The sequence below is a fragment of the Erithacus rubecula genome (genome assembly GCF_903797595.1).
Source record: "Erithacus rubecula genome assembly, chromosome: 17".
Classification (NCBI taxonomy): domain Eukaryota; kingdom Metazoa; phylum Chordata; class Aves; order Passeriformes; family Muscicapidae; genus Erithacus; species Erithacus rubecula.
The window spans coordinates 13,109,412-13,124,520 of NC_136669.1; the positions used below are offsets into that span (position 1 = coordinate 13,109,412).

Genomic DNA, 15,109 nt, shown 5'->3' on the forward strand with positions numbered 1-15,109 from the left:
CAGAGGTTTCAGTACTGCATTCTTGGCTCTTTCAGCAAATAGAGAGGAGGTGAGGTACAATGCCAGTCTCTTTCAGGACTCTGAGGTTCTATTCAGCTCCAGCTGGTTGGATCCTTTTCCTGAATCCTGTTCAGATTCATCATATGGAAATGGGAGACAGAGTGTGTGCAGGAGTCACAGAGGGAAGGGAAGGCATGATGAGGGCTGTGCTCAGCACAGGCAGGAGAGCTCTGCCTGGAAGGTGCAGCTCAAGGAAGCAACTCCTGCCTTGTCTAAAAGGGAAAGGAGCTCCACAGCTTCCTTTGGGCTCCCAGAAGAGCAGAGACAACAGAGGAACCATTCCCTGGGCTGTGGCATACAGACCATGCTTGGCAACAGCCCTATGTGACAGGGGGAGATTTGCTGGGTAACTGAGGTTGGTCATGGCAATTTGGGAACACAAGGAAATGCAGAAAAGGGGGTTAAAAATGGGAATTCATCTGCTTGCTCCTCTCACTGCCAGCCAAGAGCAAGGCTGCTCTGTCTCAGAGAAGACAAAATTCAGGTCCCTTCCCTCAGTCTGAATGGCCAAGGAGGAGGTGACAGCTCCTATCCTCTGTGTTCCAGGAGTGTGTGTGTGGCCAGAGTGGTGTGACCTGCCCTGTGCAGCACCTTTCCTTCCTGTTCTGTGCCTCTCCCTGGAACAATCCCACTGGCAGCAACAGGGCAGGGCTAACACTGCAAGCCATGGCAGAGTTCAGTCCAAACCAGCATCTCCCTGACTGTTCTAATTTACTGTTCAACCTTATTTAACACAAATGGTTCCAGGCCAGCTGTAATTTTCCAGGTGCTCTAAACACACCATGCCAGCTCCTTCCAGGCCCATCAGTTAAAAAAAGAACCAAAATACACAATTTCCTCAAATCTTGCTCAAATGTCACATATTTTTGTGCTGTTATTTTTTCCAGGAGGGGATTTAAAAGCACTTGGTTTTCTAGGTTATTAAAATAGATGGGAGTACATTATTGGCTGAGACTGGGCATGGTATGTGCATAAATGTATGCTTCCCATACTGCCTCCTGTTCTATTTTTGATCCTGCTGGACATGCCCAACATTAGAGAGTATAAACACCTTGCCAAAAGTTCCATAAACAGAGGAAGCTGTTTTATATTTATGGGCAAGAAATACACATATATGTCGATTTTACTAATGGTGCCTAAATCACTAAAAATAGATGCACTTTAGAAGTAATTTCCTTTATGTTGCACTGTGCTTTGTTAGTCACACTTTAAATTGGCTTATTCAGTTCTATTTCTGTCTGCTTGGAAGACTGTAAAATAATGTAATGAGTTTCTGGGCTTTTTCACATCAACAACATAAACTGAGCAAGTGACTGACCTGAACAATGAGATCAACAATGGATTTTTTCCTTTTCTAATCATCTTAAATTTTGTACAAAATGTTACAGAAGTGAAATGCTGGTCCTACTGACCACAAAAGCTCCCAATTTAAAAGAAAACATGACTTCCTTGTGCCCTGTTCATTGCTGACTCCAGATGAGCCCAAAAGCACACATCCCCTAAGGGAAATACCATGTAAGGTGATTAATAATCTAAAAATTCACTGGACTATCCTCTCCAAAACAGCAGTGTGCTTTTAAAATAATCATCAATTAATCATAATTATAAATTATGATTAGTTATTAACTATTTTAAAATAATCAACGGTTCTTTCTCCTGAAAGGTTATGCTCTTTTATTATAACCATTCAACATCCTCAGAAAATGCACAGTTTCCAACTGCTGAATGAAGCTGCACTTGGCTGAAAAGTGACATGAGTATTTTAAAGCCATTTCCTTTTTTTCTGCCCATTTCCAGGTTTTTAAGAAGACAACTGACCCCTCCAAGAGGGAGAAAAGACCAGCTCCACCCTCCTTGACCTACAAACTGCAAAAGCAAAACCCAACAAGCAAGGGTGTTATTTGCTCTAATTTGTGTTCCTGGCAGAGCCAGGAGCTCTCCTAAACACTATTCCAACACCAAATACCTGGCCACTTTTCTTGTAAAAAAAAATGAAGGCTATTTTTAAAAGTATGTTTCTTATGTGGTTACTCAACCTTTTAAATAAAGGGAATTTATGGTGAACTCCTGGAATATTTTTATTCTGGAAAGGCTCCTCAAGAAGGCCAGTCCTGAAAGGGATCACACAAGCTCAGAGAGAGCCAGGATAGGAGCAGAACAGAACATCAATTCTTACCATCTCCTTCATCCACCACTGCTCTGATGACCACAGGGAACACACCACGGTCCAAGTCAAAGTTCAGCTGAGAGAAAGAAATGAGCTGAGGTTACACAATTCACACCAGACTTGCCTGAAGACAGCACTGGGGATCATGTTAGTTCAGTGAAGGGCTCATCTGACAGACCCCCAGTTTCTAAAGGACACAAGGGAGCAGGAGGATTCAGAATTCCAGGCACCAACTCTAAAAGGGAGTCAACTACAACATACACACGTTGCTGTGGCACTAAACACCAGCAAAGCAAGGCAAAGGACTGAATTCCAAATGGTATTTAATTCTCATTAATTCATGTATTCTAAAAGTCTTTTGAGTGATTTGTAGCAGGTCAAGTTTCTCAAAATATATCCAATGCCACAATTTTGCCTACAAACTACAGGGTATATTGGCTTAGCACAGCAGCACATTGTGCTCCCAACACAACAAAGAGATCCTGGCTCTGGAATGAAGCTCCTGAAGACATAAGAGGAAAATCTGCAAAACTTCAAGCTCACACAACACTTTAAGGAAACACTGGACTGATTTTTATCTCTTGGCATGTTACAAAATACAGGTTCTTGAGTTTCTAATTGGTGAGAGTGAAAATTGGAGTGCAAGGGAAACAAGTCTCAGTTTCTCCCTTTGCCTTACACTTCATCAGAGCACATCAAAAGCTCTGTGTCATCTTAGAAACACAAGCAAAAGGCAACTTTACAAACACTGTCCTAAGCCAGGAATGGAAGTGGCTCAGGGACTGGATTTCTGTTGTTTTTGTTAATTACTGACAATGTTTTTGTCTCATCTCTTTCCAAGACCGAAAAAAAAAAAAAAGAGATGTCACTTCACCCTGATGCTCCAGGTTTTTTTCCATGAAAACTGAGACCAGACCATTCAGACAGTGCTTTGGGGCTCCCATCACTTTGCCACAGCCCCAACATCATTTGCAGACTGATTTGCTCCAGTCCCTCAAAAGATAAACCATTTGAAAAGAAAGTCACATCACAGAACTGAGGTTGCTTTACCATATAAACTCCAGTGCTCTTGAACAAAAGGCTTCTTTAAGGCACCATTTCACATTCATTTTTTAGGGCCCTGAACACAACTCACTCAACACAAGCCATACTCTATAATTTCCAAGCAAATCAGTAAATGAAGAAGATAAAATAAACTTTTGTAAGGCTTTTCACAGAACAACCCAACATAACACCAGTCTCCCCTTTTCTCCAGCCAAGACCTACGTCATCAGAATATTACACTAAGCAAAAATATGAAATAAATCTGGAGGTTTTGAACAACACCAATAACAAAGCTGGAAAGAAATCTGAAATATCAACTGTACACAGCTAAGACACTGCCAGCTGTCTCAGACAGAAGTGCTGCATTTTGGTGGCCAGTTAGGAAGATTTAGGACAAAGACCAGTATGTAACACAGAGCTGGCAGGGGAAGTGAAACTCTTTGGAATCACAGTGCTTGTTCCACATTTTTTCCAGCTCCCAGTAACACCAATGAAAAAAAGAAGAAACAGAGAATGCAGCAGAACAAGCAAAGAGAGCTGGAAACTCATTTTTCCTTTAAGCTGTCAAAGGGATATGACTTTAGTACTTGAGTTAAAACCTTGCTGACAGGAACAAAAGTGAAAATTAAGCTTCTCAATTCTTTAAGAAAAAAGGGAACTGAGCTCTCTCAGACAACAGAAGGGATTGAAAAGCAGCTCTTCCAGGCTTTTGTAGGCTGAACTTGTGAAATCATCTATTGGCAGAGAAGCCAAGACATCAGGAGACCAGACTCTGCAGGCTCTTGGTAACCACCAGGCATTTGTTAAGGCACGGGACTGATTATAGCTCTAACTGTAACTTCAGGACAATAGCTATTCAATCTTTCAAATACATTAAAGATTACTCTTTTTTTCCCCTTTTTTTCTTCTTTCTTTTTTTTTTTTTTTTTTTTTTTTTTTTTTTTTTTTTTTTTTTTTTTTTTTAATAGGTGGAGTTATCTACCAAGGTTCACATACACAATGCTCTTGCACAGGCTTGGGTCAGGAAATGAAAACCATTATCAGTGTGCATTTCCTGGGAGAGGGGTTCACAGGAACAAATATATTAGCAGTAGCTACAGAACAATTACACTGCCTTTGAAATGTCTAATCACAATTCTGTACAGAGCAGGGGAAAGACCAAGGCTTTCCTTCCCTATGCCATGTGCAGGGGAAGCCCTTGGGTCAAATTTTAGGGCTCAGAAACAAGAGGCTTACTGCCCATGTTGGAATTTTGCAGACACCAAAGATACCAAAATTAACAGGACACCACAAATCTTGGTATGTAGAAATGCCCCAAAGCTTAATTAAAACCAAGCCCTGGTCTGTTTGCAGTTATGGGTTAAATTAAGAAGAGGAAAACATTCCCTTATTCAGCATTGATACACCAGTGTAAATCTGCCCCAGAAGGAGAATATCCTTTCACAACACTGTACTGCCACAGATAATAGTGCAGAATGTGGCCCTTTAACAGAACAGGACTCTTCAGAGTAGTGGTCTCCAAACTATTCTGACTATTCACTCCTCAGTGATGTATTTTGAACACATATTCCCAATATATGTGTTTATCATCTGTGGGTTATGTACATGTATTTCTGAAGTCCTTGCCCCACCCCAATGAACTGTATAGCATGCACCTCACTTTGGAGACCTCTGTTCTGGAGGACCACCCAAAAAACCCCAAAATCTTAAAACTAAAACCCACAAAAACAGAGATCATGACAGACATTTGTTCCCACAAGCTCTTTGGCTGGCAGGGAGAGGAAAGCTGAGGAAAGCAGATTTTCCAGGAAAAGCTCCAGTGTCAATCTCTGCAGCCTCCCTCCTAAACCAGCTGATAAGTGAAATCAAAAGTCACTTCTCTGGATTTCCTTCCAGTTTTCAAATTCCTGTCAAATTCCCATACTGCTCCTCCCAGGGCAGTACCCACAAAACACGCTGGAGGAGCTGGGAGAAAGTGTCCTCCAGCCATAATATGGCACTAAACAGAGGCCAGTGCTTCTGGGACAACAGGCTGTGGAAAGGGGACACTGAGAAGACACTTACCTCATCATCCTTCCACTCTGAGAAATCAATCTTGAAGGAAGGCAGGGAGAATTGCTGGCTTACCCCTCTCTTGTAATGAACTGTCTCGGACTGCAGAGAGGGATTCTTTGTGCTGTATCTGAAGGAAGGGGGGAAAAGAAAACTCACTGTAACAAATGACTGCTCCCTGCTCAGCTCTCACTCACTCCTGCCCATCAGCCTTTCAGGAATCACAAGTGGCAGCTCTAAGGGCAGAGCTGGCAGGGGCTGGCAGCCATTCAGTGGGGACACAAAGAGGGAAGGGAAAGGTCAAAGCAAGAAGGTGAGCACAGGAAAGAGGAAGCAGCGCAGACAGGCAAGGTCTGGTCGTGGCCATACTGACCTGCCTGGCTGTTGGAGTACAAAGGGGTGCAGCAGCTTGGCAAAGGTCTGCTCCCTAAATCCATGGCCTAAGCAACACTGGCTTTAAGCCCAGCACAGTCCTGATTTCTGCAGGAAACTCAGGAAGAACGAGCTGTGACCCAACACTGGGAACAGACAAGCCAGCACAGTGCTGAAAGCTCTCCTGTGCCTCTGTGGGACAGCTCCACAGTGGGAAACACTGCTTGGCTTCCTATCCTGCTAAGCCATCCCAGTCCACTCCTCAATCCCTCCTGTGCTTCCCCAGGGCTACCAACACCACCTGAGAGACACCAACCATCCTCCACCCTGGCCACCCAGAGAAGAGTCACAATTCTTCCACTGTCTCAAAGCAAAACACCAGCACTGCCAGGCTGGGATAAACATCTAGAATGGGACCTCAGCTGCCATCCTCCATCTTCTGCACCCTGAGCCCACCTGGTGCTGTCCTCCCCAGGAGACATTTCCCTGCCCCCTCCCCCTTTCTGCAGGGTGATGTCTGGAGCTGGATGTGCAGCCTCTCCCAGTTCTGGCAGAGGACAGGAGGCAGGGTGGGAACAGCTGAAGCTGCCTTTACCACCAAAGCATTTCTTGTCAAATTAACAACTGTGTGTTCAGAGCACACTGACAAACTGGAGAGAAGGTGAGAGATCTGCCCAAGAGACACTGCAGCAACATCCCCCCTCAGCACAGTGACAAAACAGGCTCCAGCCCTACAAGAAAATCCTCTGCCTTTCTCTGGAAAGCTGTAACAGTTTCTGCACACTCTGAGGATCCAGAAAGTCAAGTGTCACAAGATGCACATTAAATGCTGGAAGGTCCTGACAAAGGGCAGGATCACCACGTGCACTCTGCTTTTCCTGCCAAGGCAGGTGCATTAAGTCATTTATGACAATACCCTAAGAGCCCATTCTGTACCATGCTGAAATTGTGCTGCTCTACTAGAAGGTCTCGCTCCATCCTTTGCATTTCAAGCATGGTGTGGGGGAGATCAGAATGACAGGTCTTTTATATGTGAATTACAGAGCGAGCAATTGAGTGAAGTTTTATTTACTGAGTTGTCAAGCACAATGAATAGAGCAAGCCTGTATCTAGCTCCTTTTGTGGCACTCTCAAAGCTTCCCAGCTCTGCAGAGAGGCACAATTCTCTCTCCACAGCTGGGAAAGCAGGGGATGGAAGAGTGACTTATCTAAGGTGACAGCAAGTCAGGAACTTGCTGGAAATTAAGTGGAGAAGAGAGAGTGGAGGTGGGCATGGGGTGTAAATATGATGCTGCTGAGTGCCAGGAATGCTGGAGGACTTGCATTTACAGTACCAGAAACCCAAACTAGGCTGCAACAGAAAAACAAATAACATTCTTGCAAGGAGGACAGGGCAGAATAATACTCACATTGACTCACTGCTCTCACCATCCCTGGGAAAAGAAATAAATCAGGCACATATATTTTCTGAGCTGAAGAGTAGGACAAAATTACTAAGGAGGCTTTCCCAAGTGAGCTTTATGCTTCAGATTGTGTAAGTGCCTGGCTCCCATTGCCAAAATACATCAGACTTGGATCTGAACACTCAGATAACTGTGAACACCTCCAGCCAGCAGCCAGTGGGCTGGGGAATTCCCTGGAAGTCTGATGACCCCTGACTGGCACACAGAAATGGATCATCCTTCTAATGTGATCCAAAGGTTCTCTGCACTTGACATCACTCCCTGTGCTACACAGGAGAGATACTTTTAAAGCAGATATCCTGCATATCAGGGTCTAAGGGGCCTCTCCCCATCCCCTGCCCCTCTGGTTGGCATCTGCTGTTTTCACAGTCATCCATTCCCTGCCTGTGCTGCTGGGGGCTCACAAAAACAATAGCAGGGAAGCTCTGTAGAGCTGTGCAGATGTGTTACAGAAAAAGGAGAGCAGGTATCCAAGAGTAAAGGACAGCAGAGAAGCAACATGCTGCCTCTCTGCATGAAGTATGAAAGCTGAATGTTTGGGCTGTTGTTGCTCAGACTGCACTGGGTCAAACTACCTTGTGACCACTGGCAGCTCAGGACAGTGAGGTCAGGACCAAACAGAAATCCTCAGTCACATTATTTTAAACCTGTTTGTTTGCTCAGAGACCCCTGACAGCATGAGAATAACAAGCAACCCAAGGTACCCCACTGCTGACTGCAGCAGCAGCCCCCAGCTCTATCCTCAGGGTTCATGCAGCCCATCTCCTCCTGTGAGCCCTGTGACACCTGCACTCACAAAAAGCAAACTCCACTCTGCACTGACCCCTTCTTCCCTCATGTCAAACCCTTCTACCTCCAAAGCCACCTGTGTATCAGAGAACCAGCAGAGAACACCACAGAGGCCCGGTGACTATATCCCAGGGACTTCTGAGAGAACAAGAATAAACTAAAATTATTCCCCAGTCTCACTCTTCCTCTGTCAGCTGAGAAGCACTCACTGCCTGCACAGAGAAACTCAGAGTCTGCAGGTGCCACAGACTGAGCAGCTCCCCAGACAAAAGTGCCATGCTGGAGTTTGGCTAAGCAGAGTTAAACTTCTGGTGCTATATGCTCACTGGGGTGTTTCCCCTCTCCCCATCCCTGCTCTGTGCTGGGGGAAGTTCTCAGCAGGGCACCAGTCCCAGCTCCTGCAGATTTCTTCACTGCTGTGCTCCCATTCAGCTGTGCCTGGCACTGGGGCTGTCTGGGGCACTCAAAAGACAGCTCCTGTTCCCACAAGCACATTGGGACCCCTGACTGAGAGGTGCAACAGGAGGATCCTTGCCAGGCTGCCTTACACAGAACACTGTCCAGACCCCATTCCTTGGGAAAAGCAGGATGCATGGAGCAATGTTACCCCTAGGTAACATTTTTAACTAGAAATGGCTGAGAGAATCTGTGCTTTGAAGAACCTGTAGACAGAACAAGAGTCCTCTTTCTTTAGTAGCAGCTGAAGTGTTCCATGGCAATCTGTAGTGAAGCAAGGACAAGGAGAGGTTCAGAGGGTACTGAGGAAACAATTCTGCCATGCCCCAGGCTGTGACTGCCTGGCAGGATCCATGTCCTCTTACAGGTGATGAGGAAGGAGTCACTCAAGTTCTGCTGGTGTTCAAAAGAGACAGGAGGTGATGAGGAACAAGTATCCTCTCTTCTCTCTCTCCCACCTGCTCATTCTCCTTTCATTTTGTGGCAGGATCCCACAGGGCAGCTTTTGGGGATGAGAGAAGTTGAACAAATGTTTCAACTCTGAATTACTTTTACTGATGAAAGAAACACTCCCAAACTACAGGAAGGCCACTCTGACTGTGTCTCAGTCAGAATTAGACAAGAACCACTCCACAGAGGCTCCCACAAGGAGTCTGGAGGTTAACCAGGTGCTACAGCATTGCACTGCAACCTGTGAGAGTCTTCTCTTTCCCTCCTGCTTCCTTCAGGATGGAGTTTCCACCCCAAAGCAGGCAAAGAGAACCACATGCAGCTGAAACCCCAGTGCCACATTCCCCCTCAGCCCCTGCAGAGCTGTGTCTGCACCACGCTCCCAGCTCCAGCCAGGCTTCAGAGCTCACACAACAGCTACACAGAGAGGCACAAAGGCCACAGCTCTTAAGACAGACAGAGGGTTTGTCTGCTCACTGAAATCTATAGAATTTACCTCTCCAGCCTGTGAACTCTGCACACTCCAGTGTTCCCTTGGGGACTGGTGTGTGCTTGGATCAAAGCCATAAAGGCTTGTTCCTAGCAAAACCCAGCAAAATCCAGCAAAACCCTCTGATTTCTTCACACAGAAGAAATCTCTGCACAAAGAATTCATATTAATCACCACAGCCAAAAGCAGCAAGAGCACCTTTCAAAGGCCCTTAACAGATAGAGGCTATTAAACAACCAAAGGAATATCTGAGTGCCTCTGTCTCCCACGCAAGCTGGAGTGAAAACAGCCCTGTGCTGAGCCACCCATGGGATTTCATTTTGTGACCAACTCTGCAAACTTCCACAGGCAGACAGAGTGGGAATCCTTGCAGTGTTGTGTCCCCCATCAGCTCAGAAGACAGTGGGAGGAGGTTTGGGATGAGTGTAGTGGGCACTGCATTGCAAAACAAACAAGGAAATGGGGTTTATTTTTATAATAAATCCATTTGCACATCAGCAACACAAACAGCACAGCCCCAGAAAGGGCAAGGATTGCTGAGCTAACTGACCTATTTTCATTCTGTTTTCTCTTTATATTGAGAAAATAGAACTTGGCAACAGCACTGGGACATGGGAGAGAATCTTTTCTGTCCAAAAAGGAAGACTTTTTTCATAAGAATGGGCTGCAAGACTCAAACCTCTCACATCATATTTGTCATGAGTTCCTGATCTGCCTGGATTGCTCATGCCTTCAGAACTGGCTCTTTTAAGTGCTTCCAGCTACAGGCTTGGCTTGACTTCTTCCCCTGAGGGAAGAACCACTGCTGTCATGTTTGAACTGTGCAATCCTTCCTGCCAGTCAGCAGGACACCTACAGCTGGAGAAGTCCCAGGGGCCCTCCCAGGAGCAGGCTAATGGTGTGCACATCCAGGATTTTGCCAGACAAGGCAGGGATGCATCCACAGGCAGTGGAGCACTCATAAAGAGAGAATATTTCTGCAGCCTGCTGCAAAAACACACTTGTCCCCCAAACCAAGGGTATCTAAGGTACAAACACATGAACCAGTTACTGCAGGAGGAAGCAGGCTACAACTGAGAGTCTTTTAACTACTCTTCATGAGCTGCTGCCAGCCCTGCAATGGAAATGCAATGTAGCACCCTTTCCTTTATCTGAAGGGAAATTACATTATGGGAAATCACTAGTGAGCAGCTGAGGTACAGCTCACACACCTCCATGTTTCTCCTGATTTCCAACACTAAAGAAAATGGACACAACCAGAAAAATAAATAAACTGAAGATACTGGGGGTCTTGGGCTGCTCAGAGGCAGGTCAGTGTCAATTCCTTGCCACTAAAGAGACTTGGGCATAGATCTGTTACCCTTGGGGTGATGCACTAGCTCTTCCTCTGAGAACTGATGTGTTTAATCTTTACAGTGAGTTCTCACCACAAAATACCCAAGCAAAAGACATTTCAAAGGTGAGAGGAGCAGTCCCCTCCAGATTTAAACTAGCTTCTGTTTCACCCAAAAGGCTGGGTGAAATCAGGTATCTGCAGATCTCTGCACTAGCATCAGAAAGTGCAGGGCCCCTGGGTATGGGGCTGCAGAGATGAGCACATCTCCATAATCATCAACACAATCACCTTCACCAGACCTTGCTGGTCATCTGTGGTCCCACAAAAGTGATGACACAGCTCCCTGTGAGTTCAACAGTTCAGGACAATAGGCAGGCAGCTGTTGGGAGCTACGTGTTCCCAGGATCTTGGCTAAGAAACTCTGCAGCTGAGCATATCTCCCAGCACAATTACCTGGGAAAGTCTGCTGAACATACCTTTAGACAGGTTAGGACAGGACTGACAAAGCCACCAGCTCTTAAATTGAGCCCAAATAACTGCAGAGGAAGCTCCCTGGCTTGCAGGAAGGCTTCCACTTGGTCATGAAAACAAGCTAATCCCAAAGCCAGGCCTAAGTCACAGTGCTGTGGCTCTCAGGTGAGCAGAGGCTCCACAAGCAAAGCCACTGCTCAGGGAGAGACACCTTCCCTTCCCTCCCCTCCCTCACCCCAAACTGCATGACCTTAACCAGCTCCTGGCAGGAGTTCTGCAGAGTGCTGATACTATCAGGATCAGTGGCTGTTCCAGCAGAGAAGCAGGAATAACTTGTTTAGCACTTCTAAGGAGCCATGCTGCAGGCTGAAAGCTGGGAGAAAATTCCTGCTTTTCACAGGGGGCCAGAAAGTTTCTCCCATTTTAGGATTCAGCATTGATTTAGAAAAGTGGAAAAAAAAGGTGTTTTGTTTTAAAGAGCATCTTCATCCCAATCAAGTGCATTAGAGGAAGTTTTGAATTTATACACAGGATAGCTTTTGCACATGCTTGTTCCATGAATGCAGCTGTTAGCACTGAGAGATTGAGGAAAAGGAAAATCCACCAGCCCAAGCAGGGAAAGCTGCATTCCTGTTAGTGCACTGAAAATGCACTTACTCCACTCAGAACTCTAAGAATGCAGCCCAATTTTTTTTTTTTCCACTAGAATTTGAAAAGAATAAATCAAAGTAATTACAGCACTGCCCTTACAGAATTGCTTTGCAAAGCTGAAATCAGAGCTTCAAAAGGTTTTTACTAGCAGCCAGCAAATCCAGAGAAGCAGAGATGCCTACTTGGGCAGCTGCACTGGCCCCAAGACGTGCTTCAGGAGCCACTTCCACATGGAAAAATAGCCTGGGTTGAATTAAAGCAGCTTATAAAGACTATATTTGTATCTGACTTCCCCCCTACACATCTGCACGAAATCAGGATCACGCCTTCCAAAAAGCTCTCTGGCTTCTGGTGCAACCCCTGCACCCACATTTACATAACATTTATTGTTCAAGCATCCCAGAGCAGAAACAGGCAGTTCATCATTCCTGCATTATGGAGAAATTAAAGTAGGATTTATTAAATGAAAGGCCAGAAGTGGAAGAAAGAGCTGAATGTGAGTGCTTTGACCTTTTAGAAGGTTTAGTGCATCAGGGACTGCTGCTACCCCAGCAGGACAGCACAGAACCATTAGCTAATTTTTCATTAGTGGGGAAATCACTGCTGATCCTGGTTTCATGCAGAGGGTTCATGAACACAGACTTCAGCTCTGCCATCTAACAGAGATCCCTCTCTCACTGAACCATGGACAGGGTGGATTGAAAAAATTCACATTTAAAAAATTAATTCTTTGAAGTCGACAGCTCTGTTCATGTTCAGACACTCTGCCTAGGAATTGTTCAAATTTAATTTAAAAGCCATTGGGTAGTTCATGTTTGCTGCATAATTTTAAAGGACAGATAACAGCACTGGTGACAGTCACTGGCTCATTGCATGGCACTAAATTTCAGAAAAAAAAAGTGTTCTTAAGTGAATCAAAACCTGTGTTTTCTTCCTCCAAACAACCAACCAACCAGGAGGAGAGTTACTAGTTACAGAGGACTGAAAACACTCTTTGTCCAGAGATAGTTGGTTATATTTGGTAACTAAAACAATTCTATTAAGCAATTATTCTTCAAGGCACAAGAGAGTCTCTCAAGAGTCCAACATGAGCAGTTTAACCAACAAGAACAAACACTGCTGCTCTTGGGTCACTCAAGTACAGATCCAGCCCAATAAAGCCTGGTTCAAGTCGTGAGCTAAAAAAAAAAAATTAAAATGTTTCTTTATAGATTAACTTTGGGTTATTGCCATAACATAAACATAAATGCTATGCATTTATGCCATTTAGGCATAAAATGCAAAAGTGGGAGTCTGAAAAACAGATTTTAAACTATATGGATATTCTTTACAGACTGTGGCATTAAAAATATAGCACAAGATTTGATATGAAGCTCCCTGTGCTGTAGATGCAGATGTTTCATTGCTACTGACCAGTGACAATGAAATTCTCCTTCAGGGTAAACCAACAGGGGAAAACAAGTTTGAAATTAATGATTTAAACCAAGCCTTATGATTTAAGCCATGGCTTAAGTCTGGCAATGTAAATACATCCACCCTGGCCATAGAGACCCTCAGTTCTCCCCATTAGCCCATGGATGGTTTCCTTCTTAGGTCAAAACCAAGGAACACTGCAGGGCAGCAGGAGGGACACTGGCACCTCTCCATGTTGTACCTGTGTTAGGGAAAGAGGACTTCAATCTCCAAGGCTGCCATTCCAACACCTTCACTAGCACTAAATTCACAGGAATCCTAAAGACCTAAGAGACAGAACATGGAAACTTTATCAGGATTTCTAAGGCATCCTGCTGTATTCAGCTCTGCTCAGGAAAAGCTGGATCTAAACACAAAGTGTATTCAGAGCTCGTTGAGAGATCATTTTCAAGCACTTTAGAAAAGAGCTCATTTATTACCTCCCCAAAATAAAAGCAGCCATAGGCTTCAACAGAAGGGAAAAGGGCCTAAACAAAAATTCTGGATCAGGATATCCTCCAGTCTGAAGGACTGCATATCTGCATTGGAGAACTGAGCCACTATCATTTCTAAAAATACATTATTCATTGATCATTAGTGGTATGTTTATACTTTGCATAAAACAAATAAGTCCTGTTATAGTTTATCATAGATATTTCTCCCTGATGAAGCCTCTGCAGGTCCCTTCAACCAAGGCAAAGTTTAGCCCCAGCTCCAGAGCATCACTGCAGAAGCCATCAGCACTATGTCCAGGAGCCTCTGGTCAGCCAAAAGCCTCTACTAGAGGAAGCCAAGAGCTGCTGCAGCCTGGATCTTCCTTTACCCCTGAAGCCAAAGGAGTTCTTTGTCCCATGGCAATTGGAAGTGCATCATACCATACCAGCAGCTCAGTGTACCCAGCTCACACCAGGCAGAGCACATTGCAGCCACCTTTACTCTGAACATAGAGAGGAAATTTTTCATAGTCTCATGGGATACAGTGTTGAATGGAATGTTTAAATGTGCTGATTTAGATAAAAAGGTTTTAAAATCTGGAGGGATGTACTATCAGGATATGAGAAGGTTCCCACACATGACATTTTGGTCATTTTTTCCACAGCTAACCAAAAACTAATGTGTACATGGCAGGAAACACACACAGACAGGGTTTCAGGAAGTAAATCCTCTCCCATCTCCCAACAGCCAGTGTTGAGCTGGGCATTTATCCCAAAATGGGCTTTGGGTGGGCCTCAATCCCACAGGCTCACTCTGTTAATATCAGACTGAACTCTACTTTGGTGGCCCAGATGCTCCTGTCACAGGGAACACAGAAAAGCAGTTCTGATCTGGGGAAAAAAAATAGGCAGCATGTGAAGGGAAGGGTGGCTGGTTTCTTAATTTCACAGAACACCTTGTTGACAAAACATACAGCTGTGAGTTCCTCTCCTTTGTTGCACACAGAATAGCTTCCCTACACCCCAAAACCAAACCAAAAAGGGAACAAGAGAAGATATTGGCTATGCGAGGGAACTGAAACTAATACTCAAAGTTATTAGGAAAATAAAAAAAAATTCCCACTCTACCAAGTGTGGCAGCACTGCCTCAGGGGTGATTAATGAGAGGTGTTTGATAGCTCATCACCCCAGCTGCTGTGCCCCTCCATTGCCCAGGACTTACACAGCCATGCCACCAACAAACTCCTCTGTAGCCTGGCAGTAGATGGTGATGGCAACACGGGCATCTGCATCAAAGGTGAACTCCAGGCTGTACAGGACCTTCTGCTTCCCATTCTCCTCAGTAGGGCTGTCAACATCATCTTTATACCTGAAAGACAATGCCAGAGGATTAGAACATATCTTTATGAGATATCAACAAGA

At 44.9% G+C, this 15,109-nt stretch overlaps 1 protein-coding gene across 1 annotated transcript in view; it reads right to left on the reverse strand.

Moving 5' to 3' along the window:
* Nucleotides 1-15,109, reverse strand: part of MGRN1 (mahogunin ring finger 1) — a 47,962-nt gene that overhangs the window by 17,061 nt on the left and 15,792 nt on the right. Inside the window, 3 exon segments of the mRNA XM_079320570.1 lie at nt 2,237-2,303; nt 5,336-5,453; nt 14,910-15,056. Of these exon segments, the coding sequence (XP_079176696.1) occupies nt 2,237-2,303; nt 5,336-5,453; nt 14,910-15,056 (332 nt within the window).